Raw genomic sequence first — 16,681 nt, forward strand, 5'->3', positions numbered from 1 at the left:
GTAAAACTGTCATTGTTTGCAGATGATATGATCTTATATCTGGAAAACCCTGAGAAATCGACGATACAGCTACTAGAGCTAATAAATTTAGCAAAGTAGCGGGATACAAGATTAATGCACATAAGTCAGTAATGTTTCTATATGCTAGAAATCAACAAACTGAAGAGACACTCAAGAAAAAAATACCATTTTCAATAGCAACTAAAAAAATCAAGTACCTAGGAATAAACTTAACCAAAGAAGTAAAAGACCTATACAAAGAAAACTACATAACTCTACTAAAAGAAATAGAAGTGGACCTTAAAAGATGGAAAAATATTTCATGTTCATGGACAGGAAGGCTAAATGTCATTAAGATGTCAATTCTATCCAAACTCATCTATAGATTCAATGCAATCCCAATCAAAATTCCAACAACCTACTTTGCAGACTTGGAAAAGCTAGTTATCAAATTTATTTGGAAAGGGAAGATGCTTCGAATTGCTAAAGACACTCTAAGAAAGAAAAACGAAGTGGGAGGACTTACACTCCCTGACTTTGAAGATTATAAAGCCATAATAGTCAAAACAGCATGGTACTGGGACAAAGATAGACATATAGATCAATGGAATCGAATTGAGAATTCAGAGACAGACCCCCAGATTTATGGCCAACTGATCTTTGATAGGCCCCCAAAGTCACTGAACTGGGTCATAATGGTCTTTTCAACAAATGGGGCTGGGAGAGTTGGATATCCATATCCAAAAGAACGAAAGAGGACCCCTACCTCACACCCTACACAAAAATTAACTCAAAATGGACCAAAGATCTCAAAATAAAAGAAAGTACCATAAAACTCCTAGAAGATAATGTAGGAAAACATCTTCAAGACCTTGTATTAGGTGGCCACTTCCTAGACTTTATAACCAAAGTGTAAGCAACAAAAGAAAAAATAGATAAATGGGAACTCCTCAAGCTTAGAAGTTTCTGTACCTCAAAGGAATTTCTCAAAAAGGTGAAGAGGCAGCCAACTCAATGGGAAAAAATTTTTGGAAACCATGTATCTGACAAAAGACTGATATTTTACATATATAAAGAAATCCTACAACTCAATGACAATAGTACAGACAGCCCAATTATAAAATGGGCAAAAGATATGAAAAGACAGTTCTCTGAAGAGGAAATACAAATGGCCAAAAAACACATGAAAAAATGTTCAGCTTACTAGCTATTAGAGAGATGCAAATTAAGACCACAATGAGATACCATCTTACACCGATTAGAATGGCTGCCATTAAACAAACAGGAAACTACAAATGCTGGAGGGGATGTGGAGAAATTGGAACTCTCATTCATTGTTGGTGGGACTGTATAATGGTTCAGCAACTCTGGAAGTCAGTCTGGCGGCTCCTTAGAAAACTAGATATAGAGTTACCCTTTGATCCAGCGATTGCACTTCTCAGTATATACCCGGAAGGTCAGAAAGCAGTGACACGAACAGATATCTGCACACCAATGTTCATAGCAGCATTATTCACAATTGCCAAGAGATGGAAACAACCCAGATGTCCTTCGATAAATGAGTGGATAAATAAAATGTGGTATATACACACGATGGAATACTACACGGCAGTAAGAAGGAACAATGTCGTGAAACATATGACAACATGGATGAACCTTGAAGATATAAAGACATAATGCTGAGCGAAATAAGCCAGGCACAAAAAGAGAAATATTATATGCTACCACTAATGTGAAATTTGAAAAATGTAAAACAAATGGTTTATAATGTAGAATGTAGGAGAACTAGCAATAGAGAGCAATTAAGGAAGGGGGAACAATAATCCAATAAGAACAGATAAGCTATTGTGGGTAAATTTAACGTTCTCGGAATGCCCAGGAATGACTATGGTCTGTTAATTTCTGATGGGTATAGTAGGAACAAATTCACAGAAATGTTGCTATATTAGGTAACTTTCTTGGGGTAGAGTAGGAACATGTTGAAGTCAAGTAGTTACCTTAGGTTAGTTGTCTTTTTCTTACTCCCTTGTTATGGTCTCTTTGAAATGTTCTTATATTGTATGTTTTTTTTAATTTTTTTTATTTTTCATACAGTTGATTTAAAAAAAAAAGTTTAAAAAAAGAAAAAAAAAAGCAAGGAAAAAATATGCAGAGTCCCCTTGAGGAGCTGGTGAAGAATGCAGGGGTATTGGCCTGCCCCACCTCGATGGTTGCTAACATGCCCACAGACATAGGGGACTGGTGGTTTGATGGGTTCAGCCCTCTACCACAGGATTTGCCCTTGGGAGGACTGTTGCTGCAAAGGAGAGGCTAGGCCTCCCTATAATTGTGCCTAAGAGCCTCCTCCCGAATGCCTCTTTGTTGCTCAGGTGTGGCCCTCTCTCTCTAGCTAAGCCAACTTGAAAGGTGAAATCACTGCCCTCCCCTCTACGTGGGCTCAGACACCCAGGGGAGTGAATCTCCCTGGCAACGTGGAATATGACTCCCGGGGAGGAATGTAGACCTGGCATCGTGGGACGGAGAACATCTTGACCGAAAGGGAGATGTGAAAGGAAATGAAATAAGCTTCAGTGGCAGAGAGATTCCAAAAGGAGCTGAGAGGTCACTCTGGTGGGCACTCTTACGCACAATTTAGACAACCCTTTTTAGGTTCTAAAGAATTGGGGTAGCTGTTGGTAGATACCTGAAACTATCAAACTACAAACCAGAACCCATGAATCTCGAAGAAAATTGTATAAAAATGTAGCTTACGAGGGGTGACAATGGGATTGGGAAAGCCATAAGGACCACACTCCCTTTTGTCTAGTTTATGGATGGATGAGTAGAAAAATAGGGGAAGGAAATAAACAAACAAACAGACAAAGGCACCCAGTGTTCTTTTTTACTTTAATTGCTCTTTTTCACTTTAATTATTATTGTTGTTATTTTTGTGGGGGTGGTAATGAAGGTGTCAGAGACTGATTCTGGTGATGAATGTACAACTATGTAATGGTACTGTGAACAATCGAATGTATGATTTGTTTTGTATGACTGTGTGGTATGTGAATATATCTCAATAAAATGAATATTAAAAAAAAAGGTCTAGTGAATAATGTAAGGAACAAAGAAAACTAAGTATAATGTAAACAAAAGCAAGATACAAAATTGCATATAAAATATAAATCCAATTTTACAAAATCTATACACTGAAAAAAGGCTAGAAGGAAGTACATTAAAAATATTAATAGTGCCTATCTTTGGGTAAATGAGATTACAAATGGTTTTTTTCCATACACTTTTCTGGACCTCCCAAATTTTCTATATAATAAGAATGTGTCATACCTGATAGAAGAAAAAATAATATAATCTTAAATGTTGTATCTATATTTTACAAAACAAAATTCTCATGCAAAAAATTTCTTTCATAACTATTTTATAATTTACAAAATAAAATATTAACAGAGCACATGACAGTGGGAATACAGCATAGTTTTGTTGATTAACTATTGAGTATATTTACCTGTAATTAATTAGCATTTCTCTGAACCCCTCCCCAACAGACCACAAAATATGGTGAAAATAATTAATTAAGCTCAACAAATTGCCCTGAGTTGAGACACAGAATAATCTTCAGATTAATTCTATTACACATTGGCCAAAGGAGTGAATATTTTTACAACTTCATCAATAAATTCACTTGCTCACATTTACAAGAATAGAGGACTGAGGCTACTAATTAATGAAGTGTTCCACAATGATATTATAATATAATTTAATGACAGTCCAACCGGTGCCAAACACTCTACATACATCCTATCATTTTTTCTCACTACTAAGCTACATTCAGACTCTATTAGACACTCTGACGGCCAGTGTAACAGAGGCTCGGAGGCAAAATAACTTGTGTCAAGTTACAACAGTCAAAGCTTCGTCAGGGCAGGTGCTGGGTGTGTCATCTTCCGTGACATCACCAGTCCCTAGTACATAAAAGGGGCTCAACTTGTTGAGCTGAACCCAAGTGGAAGCACCAAGAGCCAACCCAGGTCTGTTTGACTCTAAAGCCTATGCTCTCATTCATGTCTCCTCTTACAAAAGTAGCAGGAATCATGGGCAACTGGCCTTTTCTTTGTTTTCTCTCCCAGCTGGGAAAAAATGTTTCCAGACCTCAGGTGATTAGGGTTTGCTAATCTACTTTAGCAGGTACATACTGGAGCTACAGACAGAGAAACTGGGCAGGGCGTGGAGAAACACTCTTGCTCACTGTGAGCAGGGTGCCACTGGCCCAGTGTATTTAGAAGACAGTTTTAACATCCATAAACTTTTTTTTTTTTTAATCATTTTATTGATATATTCACATACCACGCAGTCATACAAAACAAATCGTACTTTCGATTGTTTACAGTACCATTACATAGTTGTACATTCATCACCTAAATCAATCCCTGACACCTTCATGAGCACACACACAAAAATAACAAGAATAATAATTAGAGTGAAAAAGAGCAATTGAAGTAAAAAAGAACACTGGGTACCTTTGTCTGTTTGTTTCCTTCCCCTATTTTTCTACTCATCCATCCATAAACTAGACAAAGGGTAGTGTGGTCCTTATGGCTTTCCCAATCCCATTGTCACCCCTCATAAGCTACATTTTTATACATCTGTCTTCGAGATTCATGGGTTCTGGGTTGTAGTTTGATAGTTTCAGGTATCCACCACCAGCTATCCCAATTCTTTAGAACCTAAAAAGGGTTGTCTAAAGTGTGCGTAAGAGTGCCCACCAGAGTGACCTCTCGGCTCCTTTTGGAATCTCTCTGCTACTGAAGCTTATTTCATTTCCTTTCATATCCCCCTTTTGGTCAAGAAGATGTTCTCCGTCCCACGATGCCGGGTCTACATTCCTCCCCGGGAGTCATATTCCACGTTGCCAGGGAGATTCACTCCCCTGGGTGTCTGATCCCACATAGGGGGGAGGGCAGTGATTTCACCTACATCCATAAACTTTTAAGCACATATATCCTTTGATACAGCAATTTCAACTCTAACAATGTATCCCACATAATGTCTTGAAAAAGTATGGAAAGATGTACATATCGAAAGTTCATCCCAACATTGTTCATCACTGCAAAAACTGGCTACATACACTAGAGTATTCAAATAACAGCAAACACAAACTTCTAAAATATGTACTGAAAATGAAAGATTTTCAAGGCGTATTAAGTTTTTAAGAAATGTAAGCTTAGAAGAGTGCATTGATTTTCCGTAAACCTACAACTAGGCTAACAAAAAAACAAACATTAGAAATACTGCTTTTGGTATTTCATATTAGAAAAACAATAGTAATAAAATTAAAGCAATATTTGTTAGTATATCATGAAAAAATTATGGTGGGCAATGAACCAAACTGTCAATAGCAGTAAGCTCTAAAAGGAGGAATTATAGGGTATTTTAATTCTACATCATGTGGGATGTTTGAACTTTCTAAAATATGCATATTACTTTTCAAATTGGGGAGAAAGTAAACAATTTTTTTTCATAATATGGAAAAACTTGAAAAACAAATGTCTGGTGCAGCCAAAAAATCAGCAAAGTCACTAGGTAAGACCTCGCTTACACGTCTTTTATTAAGGTTAAACAGTGCTTGCTTTAAGTAAAATGCTCCCCCTCCATGAAGCCAATTGGCGCTCAGTTCCAAAACAAGGTTCATCTGCAGTGCATTTCACAAAAAAACAATTCAGACTCGGCCAATATAGTGATGGTTATAACGGAGGGGTTAGGTCTTACACTAAACCAAGAAATCCACACCTTTCACAAATACATTTGTCAACGGTCCTGACACCCACAGGCTGGTCCTTCTGGCCCTCTTGGAGACACTGGTGGCCAGCCCATGGCCAGGGTGACATGGAACAAAACACTTTACCTGCTGGACTTCATGGGTTGCTCGTACGGGGTCTGCTGAATGGCGTACTCCTGGTACCCTCTTCGATGAGCTGGGTCTGCCACGGCGGTCTCGGGACTGGCTGCTTCTGCTTCCGGGAGCCCCGCTTCCACCGGAACAATCTTGGTAGCACCTGACATTGACGTAAAGGCCCTGCTCATTAAGCAGACACCACCAGCGGGCCCTGACCCCTTCTGGGTGGAGGGTATTCCTCACCACATGGTGCCCACACAAGACATTAGTTATCCTGCAATTCACACATTCAAGTATTTCTGTGTGTGTGTGTGTTTATGTGTGTGTGTGTTTTGAGGGTGGTAGCAAGGAATGTTTTCTAACAATCTACCAAAATGTCTTCTTGAGGTACATTTTCATTTGACCTATTTACCAAAATAAAATTTTGAACAGTATACACCCAAACAAATATGCATATGTAAACAGTTCCCTGGAAGGTTTTATAGAGGATCATGTGTCAAACTTTAAATAAATTCAAAACTGCATTAAGAGCATGGGATGAAGGAATAAACTGTAAACTGTAATTTAAGCAACCTCAGGTCCAGTTCCTCATATGCTGCTTCTAACATCTCTGGGCCTCCATTTCCACCTATGAAATGAAGGGTTTGGGGCAGAAAATTTCGACGATCACTTTACTTTTGCAATTCCATGATGTGAGATGATCGAAGACCTTTTCAGCAGTGGACACTTTATGTCTATGTGTACATACACACATACGTATTTGTGTGTGTCAACTGCGTTAAAGAAGAGGCTCCAATCTACCTCCTTTTCTCTGCAATAGCAAAGGTGATTCATTACACTTTTCACCCCCACTTACAAAAATCTCAAAAAACTACTGCTAATTTTGAATAACAATCGTGGACATTTCTCTAGAGACCATTGAGAACAGGAAATTCTCTTCTGGAATTTTCATTTTCCAAGATAATACTTCTCTGAATTAGGGTGGGGCAGACATAGTGACTCTCCAGAAAGTTCTTCTAGTCATATAATTCCATACAGCTGAATCTCTACTGACCACCTTCCTCTAAACTGAAGTACAAAAGAGATATTTTTTCAGAGTTTTCATTTTAAATAGAGTTATGATTAACACTGAAAATAGATCCTTAGAAGGCTATAAAAAATTTTTAAATCCTAAGCCTCACTTTCTAAAAATTTTACAACTATTACAACAAATGGATAGAAAAAAAATCTAGCATTATACTTTGTAATCTGCTACTATAAACTGATTTTTGTCTAAAGCGTCACTTCCTGGAAGAGACCTTTTTAACAAAAGACAGAATAAATAGCCAGTGGCTATTTTACGTGAAAGAAACAGAGAATGAGAATGTCCCCTACTATAAAATATTTGATGACCCCACTAAACATGCAAAAAAGAAGCCAGGTGGAGGGAGAAGAGCAATGGACACGGGTTTTGGAGAAGCAGCCTACAGTGGCCCAGCTCAGTGGCGTGGAGCTTCGTGGAGCTTTGCTGTGGGATGGCAATGGCTGAGAGCACTAAGGAGGATGGAGCGGGAGGGGTATGGGGGAACAGAACGGAAATGCTCGCCTTTGGCCGCTTCTCCTCTAAGCAGCTACGGAAAAGGAAGTCGCAGTGCTAGTGGAAGCTTTTGAGGGAGCCCTCGCTACCTTTCTGTCGTTAACATGCTTTTGCTTCTCTCCCTATACATGATCCGCAACAGCCCTGGCAGTGAGTAGGTCTGTCGTGATCCCAAATTAATGGGGAATTAAATGGAGTGCTCCAGTCAGTGAGCAACTGCTGAGGACCACTGTGTGCAAGGCCAGGGTCTGACTCCCTCCCACGTCAGCCTTGCCCAGAGCCTCTCCTTTGCCATTTCCCGCCGGCTGTGGTCACCTGGAATAGCTTCGTGTGCAGTTAAGACCACACTTATGATGGGTTTCTTCGCTCCAGGCATCTGCCCAGCCTCCTTGCCAGAGGAGATTTTCTGGACTTTCTCTGTTTTCTGGGTCCGGGGTCTTTTCGGGGCCTTATCTCGATCATCTTCCTTATACTTCTTTTCCAATTCAATGTCAGACTCATTTCCTAAGGAGCAAATACCAAAGATACGTAAAATACCCTTGTATATCAATAACCAAATTGGAGAACAAATATAATCCTTTCCAGGATAGTAAAGGAAATACATATCTTAGGCCCACTGTGTCACTTGTGGCACTACCTTTGGCTCTTCAGTCTTCCACTCAGTTAGATAAATATTTACCCTGCCCCTGGCACAGGCCACCACCTAGGCACCAGGAATACACTATTGGGTAAAGCAGACCTATTCCCTTGTCTTCATAAAGCCTCGCAGACTGCAGAACCATCAACAGCACTGCAGAAAAGATATGACCCACAAAATGAATACTCCAAGAAGGAAAGCATATATTTTTTCACCATGTATATAGTAGGATGTGCTGGTCACTGGGGATAGAAAGACTGACAGGATGCAACCCCGGCCCTCGTGGGCCCCTGCAGTCCCGTGAGACACACAGGCACGCCCACCAGCAAGCACAGGCAAGCACACATGTGCACGAAGAGGTGCGGGATGATTACAGGGAAGGAGGGTAGACTGTATCTGCGAGCCCAGAAAAGGCTCCATGGGGGAGGTAATCCCTCAGTTAAATATAAAAGGCAAGTGTTTGCCAAGCAATGGCTGGAGATTGGCAGGTGCATGGGGGTGGGGGCTGGGTGTGATAGAAAATGGCAGCAGGCTATTCTAAGAAGGGATTGCAAAGACAAGGAGTAAACTGTTGGCCAAGCATCCTGTATGGCCACAACTCTATAAGGCAGGGAGGTAGAAAGAAAATCAGTGGGAGTAAGAGCTAGGTCAAAGAGAGCTTTGAATGCTCATGAGAAGCCTGGACTCTTCCACGGGTGATTGCAAGGAGTGAAAGTCAAATGCTCAAGGAGCCCAGTCCTGTAGTGTCAATGAGGGAAGGTGGCCACGTGGGCTCCAGGGCAAACAGACACGTAGGCGGCCCAGCCCGAGCCGAGGGCCGCCCTGCCACCACATCTGCTGTCAGTTCAAAGGGAAATTGGAAATCCATATTTTTATATAAAATATTCTGGTTTTCCAAGGTCAATTTCTTAAAACAATGTGGGAGCCAAGTAAAACACATCTGGGGCCAAGTGTGACCTGTAGCGGCCTGTCTGCCACCTCCAGAAGGCAATGGAGAGCCACAGAAGATTTGTAAGCAGGTGAATGGCTGGAGTAAATTTTTGCCTTAGATTTGAGCAAGCATTGTGGAGAATGAACTGAATGGACAAACACACTAAAGAATGAATACGTCAGCCACAGAAAGACCCACCGCTAACATCCCTTGGCTAAACTCAGCATCAGCCTGAGGTGGAAAACAAGCTTCAACATCAAAGAGAAGAACAAAGGAGCAATCTCTCGACTGCATGCTATTCGAGATTCCGAAGTGAGAAGAAAATACAGAGAAGGAATGGAAAGAAGTTTTTTCTTTCTTAGAATCACAGTCACGAAACCTGAAATAACCTGCCCAAGAATCACTTCTTCAGAACTTTATGATAAGTACACGAGGAACAATGGCTGGGTGGGGACAGCAGGCAGGGGCTGCTAAAGCGCTGGAATGCGGTGTCACCAGGGAGGCGAACTGGGAAGCAGCTGTAATAACCCAGAAGCTGGAGCAGGAGAAGAAACCAAAGGCAGGTGGCCCAAGGCAACGGGTAAGTTTGTGTTTCCTATGATTCACATCTGCCTATGGCCCATGCTGGGCACAGAGGCACCAGTGAACGCCTAAGGGAAAAGATAAGAAGAAGTAGCAGAAATTCTAGGGAGACAGACTGGTGGAAGGAAGGTGCTCTCAAGAGGAGCAACAAACAGACTTGACTAATGGGGCTGACTGAGCGAAACAAACATTCTAATTTTCTGTGTTCTATAAATGAAGGTCTTCTGGTGCTTGGCCCCATAATCCAGTTGCTCAGATCATTTTTAGACCCAACTGAAGCAGTTTTAGGAAATTTTTTTAATTGACTTGAAAAGGGCCTTGAGACTCTGGATAGCTTTATTAGTAGTAGCACTAAATATATTTTTTTAAAGAAACTGAAAATTTAGTAGATGAGCTCATGAATCAGACAGATGTGTACGCTGCTCTCCAAGGTCAAAGGGAAAGAGTCAGGGACCATATATTCATCCCCTCAAGAGCACACGGAGCCCCAGAAGGGCCAAATCGGGCAAATGCGCGGTCTCCTGAGCTGCTGCCAGTGTCTGCACTGTGTGGCACTAAATTTACATCCTGCTGGACAGCAGTTTCTGTTTAGTTATTTCTTTTTCAAATGGCTGTAATAAAAACATTTCAAAGGGTCTACAAATTGCCTGAGTCATAGCTCTTTATGTGGCCTTCAGATTGAGTGATACAAATGCATAAATAACAACAGAATATACTGGAAGCAGTAAAGAAGTAGAAACAACATATTATGGGATTTTTAGCTTCTAAAATGGTGCTTCACTTTATAAAAGACTTCACGATGGGATATATTTCAACATGTGGCTGACACGGCAGGAACGGATATGTTCACATAAAAAAAAATGTTAGGCTGCATCTCTAAGAACTGAGGAGATCACAGGTACGAGTCCCCCACACTCTGCACTGGATAAACTATATCTAGACTTGCTCTAGGCCTCGTCTGTCGGGAATTCACTGCAGAGCTGGATGCAGGAGGATGATGTGCAGTAGTAGGTACAGGTATGGAAACCACATCAGACTAAAAACCAGTAAAGAGACCTGAGCTGGCTCGGCAGAGGAGGGAAGGTGGGATAAGAAGTACCCCTTATGTTAGCACCACAGCCCCCATTTCATCGCCCTGCCTCTGGCTGCTCCACTGTGGTGCTTCCTTCCGGCACTCACCGTACCCATCCTCACCCAGTCCCTCCACGAGGGCCAGCCCACCTCCCTCCAGGGACTGGCAATGCTGGCCCAACTGTCCCAGCAGCCACGAGGCCTCGCCTTGGCCAGTGGGGCCTGGGAAGGTTTTTCCTCCTTACCGAGGAAAGAAACCTCCCTTTTCTGCAGCAGGGCATCACTGTGTACAGTGACAGGTGCTGGCAATGGCCCAGCAGCTGGAGAGGCCGAGGGACGATGGCATCCCTGCCCTGAGGATCCCCGGACCTTCACGGCCTAGCCCCTACGTGGAACCAGCCCTGGAACCACTGATCTCCAGGCCTCTTTTTACATCAGAGAAGAGAAATTCTCATTCTTAAAGTTGTTTTTAACTGGAGCTTCCACTAAAAGTATCTTAACTGACACTCTGCAAAGCATTCTCCCCCTTGACTCAAGTGTGAATCATTTTAAGACCCAAATCTGATCCTATCACTTCCTTGCTTAAAACCCTTCAATGGTTCCCCTTCTCATCTTCCACAGGAGAACATGGTAGCATGAAGTCCCCAATGTTTGCCATAAATTCTCTCTCCCATGAACCCTGTGCCTCCGAGGCCATGACACTCCCAAGCACTGCCCACGTGTACGTGCTCCCTCTTTGCCTCTATACCACCTCTATTCTCTTTACACACACACACACACACACACACACACACACACACACACACGTCAAATGCTGGACCTCCCACTCTGCTTGGCAATTACCTGTCTCTGTGCCTTATCTGTACCATGACCTCCTGGAGGCTGGGTCCACATCTTCCCTTTATTAAGCCTAACATAGGCCTATGACCATAAGGGACCTAACGCAGAAGAGAAAGACCTGTGCTGTTTTGCCCAAAAAGACAATGGTAGAACTAATGGGCAGAATTCTCAGGCAACAGATTTCAGCTGAGAGAAAGAAATGCCCAACATTTCCCAGCAAGGGAAGAGGTGGCTGTGTTTCTCAGGAAGGTGTTCAAAAACGGCTCAGACATCAACTATGATGCTGTGGAAAAGATTCTGAACCACATGGGAAGTTGGGTGAGACAACCTCTGTGTCTCTAAAGTTTAACACCAAAACACGCAGGGAGATGCAACTGCTCCTTGTGGAATATAGTGGGAGAAAGGAGGTAGCAGAGAGAAAAGAAGGTGGGGTGAGAAATACAAAAGGCAGTAAAGAAAAAGCTGAGTAAGACAGGGAGTGGGTGATAGAATATCAGGCCTCAACCCCACTGGACAGCCAACAGCCCCTTGTCTGTGCTTTGTGTAAGTCCTGATCCTCCCTGTAGCAAATGCCATGGGGCTCTCGTCTGTCCCCTGAGCCCACACCTGACTGCAGCAGCAGCTACAGTGGCCAGTTCAGACTCGCGCTGACCTCCTGCACCCCACCTCAAGCTTGCCCAGTGTGTCTCTGGGCATTCTAGCTGGGCCCCTGCAGCCCAGAAGTGAGGAGGCACTAAGGGGTGTGGGGCGACCCTCAACCAGTGAGGAATGGAGTCAGTACATAACCATTTTGGACTCCTGTCTTAGGTGGGCAATTCTGGGAGACATTCTAGAAGCTTCTCCAGGTCCTGGAAGAACTGACACCTCAGTGCCAACAGCCGTGACCCCAATGACAAGCCCTTTCCTTCCCTGTCTCCCTCGCCCCACTCCCTCCCTCCTGCTTCCTGGAATCACCACCCTAATAAACTGCCTGCAGCTGAGACTGCTTTCAGGGAAAGTCACCTAAGACATTCCCCATTCAAGACCTTCCCAAGTACACACCTCCAGGTCCCCCCGTCTTTTATCAATTCTCTGTGGTCTCAGGTAACCAGCTCCACAGCCCAGGCTGGTTGCACTCCATTCCCGGGGGGTTCCAACGTCTGAACACTAAGTTGTCCCACTGATTCATGCACCAGGCACCAGGCGCCAGGCCCCAGAATGAGCAGCCACGGAAATAATTCTTAGAAACAACCTTAACAGATTCCTTGGGGCCTGGAGCACCACAGAAAGGAAGAAAGGATGGGATGCCCTCAGAAGAAAGAGAGGGGCCCATGCTCAGAGGCTCAAGCACAGCACACTTGAGGAGCAGCCAACAGATCATTCCGAGTGGAAATGGCTGAAGAATGACGGCAGAGACAGGTCTCGAAGAGCCTGTGTGCCACCCCAGAAGTGGGGGCCTAGGTGTGCAGGTGTTTTCTGCAGAAAAATAACATCTTCTACCTGCATTCCTGCACGCACTGAGGTCCACCACAGCCGGCACTGCTATCCATTTTGTTTCTAGCACAGGTCTAGCACACAGTAGGAGCTCAATATATGTTTGAGGAAAGCAGGAGGGTGGGAGGGAAAAAGAAAAGGGTATTTTAATACAAGTGTTATTGGTAATTTTGAGCTCACTCCCTCTGGACCCCGAAGCCCTCATTCCACTTGACCTGACTGTTGGTGGATTTCCCTGCATCTCCCCTGGACCCCTCTCTGCACTGATGAAAGCTGCTTCTCCCCCTTGGAGATGCCCCTGGACTCGGCTAAGAGTCACACTGGTGGGGGCTTTTCAGAATGCTTTGTGCCTCTGACCTGCAGCTCATGTGTACCACAGCCTTTCAATAAGGGGTTTACTAAACAGTCTCCCACTTCCTCTGAGCTGCTGACATTTTAAACTATTCTACTTTCTTTCCCCAGCTAAGGCTTACATTTCCTCGTGTCCTTTTCTTTTTTAAACTCAATAACCACAAGACGGGTTTCTCTGGCTCTCACTCTCGCTGGATACAGTCACACCATGCTCACCATGCAGAGGAGCCGGCACGCTCAGCAAAGTGTCCTTTTCATGGAACCACCCGGAAGAAGGAGCAGGCATGCCCAGGTCAGAGTTGGACGGCCAGGGTTGGACACCATGCTACCACTTAGAATGGGATTTTGGAAGACGGATTAATCTCCATTAACCCCAGCTCCCTCATAAAATAAAATACTGAAATGGACTTCAAAGGATCACTGTGAGAATTAACTGAATACCACGATTTATGTGAAAGCCCTTGGCGCACGTTAAGCAGCCCATCAAGGTCCATCTTCCCTGCCTTCTTCTGGAAACATTTTTGGAACACTGCCCCTAAAGACCCTGCAAACCTCACGACATCTTCACAGTCCCCTTCCACATCAGTCTCAGCAGAGAAGTGTGAGAAAGCCCCACCACTGTTGGAAGTGCTTGAATTCTTTTAAACCAAAATATTTGGTTTTGTTTTTACCTTTGTTCTGGGCTGTTGTTTTTAAAGATTTTTAACATTCCTGCCACGTAAACTAAATAAATATATGACATAGCATACTATCTAACATTACTAACAACAATAATTAAGATTATACATTTCTTGGGCAATGACAGAGCAACCCACTAACGACAACAAAAATTCTGGCTTCTAATCTAGATTCACTTAACGGGGAGACATTCTGTGCAGTTCCCTGCCAGCAGTAGTCCTCACTCAGCCACCCCAGACGGAGAGCTGCCTACGCTGCTTGTCAACCACTCCAGGAGCAGGGACCCCACCCCACAAAACACAGGCAGTTGGAATGGTGATGTGCAGAGAGGAGGAACCCGCTTAGAGGGCTCAGTACTTTGGGGAGCAGGGGAGGATTGGATTTTTAAATTGTGGGTCTAGTGTTCAAAGTCCTGACCGAAGGAACACTCCTCAGGGTGATGTTTTACTGATGAGGAAAGTTGCCATTAACTGGCTTGTTTATTTATCCATTCACTTGTTTCTTCTCTGTCTGCCCCGGCAGAAGCTCAACGAAGCCTGGCAGGAATTGGCCTACTTTGTTCAAAGCCTGCCACAGCACCTGACACTGCAGGCCTCAGTAAATACTGAGCAGAGAAAAAGAGGAAGGCCTCAAAATTCACAAAGCTAGAGAGTTATCCATTCCCTAAAGAAATAACGGGCACGGGCCCCTTGTGCACCTGGCCTGAGCTGGGCACTGGGGAGCCGAGAAGAACCAGGCCAGTCACCTGCCCTCGGGACGCCCTCGAGAGGCACACAGGCTCCCCTGGGTGACAATGATGCCGACACCATCACTGCTCCAGCCACTCCGCAGCCTCTCTGGCCTCATTTCCCTAAGTCTCCACACAGCCCGGGTGCGGCAACGCTGTTACTAGACCCTCTATAAAGAGAGGGAACCCACAGCCCAGCAGAGAGGAGAGGGGTGTGGCAGGGAGCCCCTCGCTAATGAATGCAGACCCAGTTTCCCCCCTGACCCTTGCCGGCCTCAGATGCTGTGCGAAGAAGTTTAGACAGGGAGCCTGAAGTGGGCTCAACTTAACAGCCGGGCTTGACGGTGGGGTGAGGCGGTGGTCAAGCAGCTGAGAGCACGGATGGGCCTGGCTAGTGGACCCGTTAGTGATTCCCACGACAATCCTTCTGCTATCTCCAGAGGGAAGGTGCCCTGCCCCCCAGTAGCCCAGTCCTCCCAGCCCCGCCCTCTCTGAGCAGCGGCCTGGGTCCATCTGTGTTGAGGGCTGAGGAGGAAGAGATAAAGACAGGCGTTTGCACTCTTAGCCAAGTCCCCATCGGCTGCAAGGGGCCGCTGTCTCCTAGTGGCTTTCTGCTGACGAGCGGCCCCATCTCAGCTCCACCGCTTGCCTGTGCTAGCACGCACTACGCAGTCGATGGCACAGCTGGCGCCCTGGCACAACAGACTGCCGCTCAGCCCCCTGCAGCCAGGCCAGGCATTTAAACCCCATCACGGGGGATCAGCGGTGTGCATGGTGCTCCCAGCTCTGCAGCAACTCCCCTTGCTAGGAGGAAGCCATTCTTACAAAGTGAAGAAAGTGAGAGTTTCCTTTCTGTTCAAACAGGTAAATGTCCATCATCCCTGCACTGACAGAGACTAAGCCCTCTGGCAACAAACAAAGCCAGCCACAAATCACTCTCCTGAGACGGCAGGACAGAGCGCAGAGTCAGAGAGGCACAGCTGAAACCCAGCTGCTCCGAGGCCGGTGTGTTGTTTTGGGTAATTTACTCCCCTTTGTTTCAGAGACCGCCCAGCGACCCCCTGGGCCAGACAGAACTCCTGACTAAAAATGGCTGGAAGGCAGTGTCTTTTCAAAAATGCATCCAATGTGGAAAACAGAGATGCTGATGGAAGCAGGGGGCAGAGGGAAGGACGTAAGTCAAACCCCAAGTCTTTTAGATACTGTTTTCAAGATGTACCATCTTCCAAATACCCTGCTTCATGTACGTGTGATAATTACACAATTAAATCTAAGTTAGTATTTTGTTTCCAAATTATATTAAATCTCCAAAATATCTTCACTGAGCTCCAGAAAAGGCTCTTCATCCAACAAAAAACAGGATTAACTTTAGTGAGCTCAGGAGCTGAAATCCTCTGAGATGCTTACAAGGCCAAAGCCCACTGCTCCCTCACCCAGCCGGCCACAAGGAGGGAGGCTCCCTAAACCCTCTCACCCCGTCACAACAGGAGTCCCAAACTGAAATGTCTTTCAGTGGCCTGGCCGGTATTTTCCTTTAGTCAATAATCATGAAAAGGAGGTAAACTATCCTGTAATAACCAAACCGTATTTCCTAAGTGGTATGTTAATGTTTGTATATAACACGTCACACACAGGTAGATATTATTACCTCTAATATCACATATGCAGCATGCCTTTTTAACCAACCTTTTTTGATGTTTCACTTTTTTTCCTCCAGGGCACTTATAAACATGTTCATCTGGAATATAAAGCCCTCAGCTGCAGTCCTCTTGTCCATTAAATTTCACATGGTGTCACATGATTGTCTGAGTCCAACTGTGATCGTCATGCAGTAGGGTGGTGATTTTGGAACTTTATTTTTAGCGGCAAGACCCTTTCAAGTGCGCTCTTTAAGCAATTTCAATATAACAGATACAAGAGCAGGACAG

The 16,681-nt window shown here is 44.3% G+C and overlaps 1 protein-coding gene and 1 long non-coding RNA gene across 2 annotated transcripts in view; one reads left to right on the plus strand and one right to left on the minus strand.

The window, feature by feature from the left end:
* LOC119509146 overlaps window positions 1-16,520 on the plus strand; it is a 29,190-nt gene extending 12,670 nt beyond the window's left edge. The window contains exons 2-3 of the long non-coding RNA XR_005211639.1: window positions 15,618-15,927; window positions 16,471-16,520. This is a non-coding gene — a long non-coding RNA (uncharacterized LOC119509146). The remainder of the gene's footprint in view (window positions 1-15,617; window positions 15,928-16,470) is intronic.
* Window positions 1-16,681, minus strand: part of ZFAT (zinc finger and AT-hook domain containing) — a 422,711-nt gene that overhangs the window by 159,666 nt on the left and 246,364 nt on the right. The window contains 2 exon segments of the mRNA XM_037803015.1: window positions 5,897-6,047; window positions 7,779-7,967. Coding sequence (XP_037658943.1) covers window positions 5,897-6,047; window positions 7,779-7,967 — 340 coding nt within the window.

Source organism: Choloepus didactylus, chromosome 14, assembly GCF_015220235.1.
Source record: "Choloepus didactylus isolate mChoDid1 chromosome 14, mChoDid1.pri, whole genome shotgun sequence".
Taxonomy (NCBI): Eukaryota; Metazoa; Chordata; class Mammalia; order Pilosa; family Megalonychidae; genus Choloepus; species Choloepus didactylus.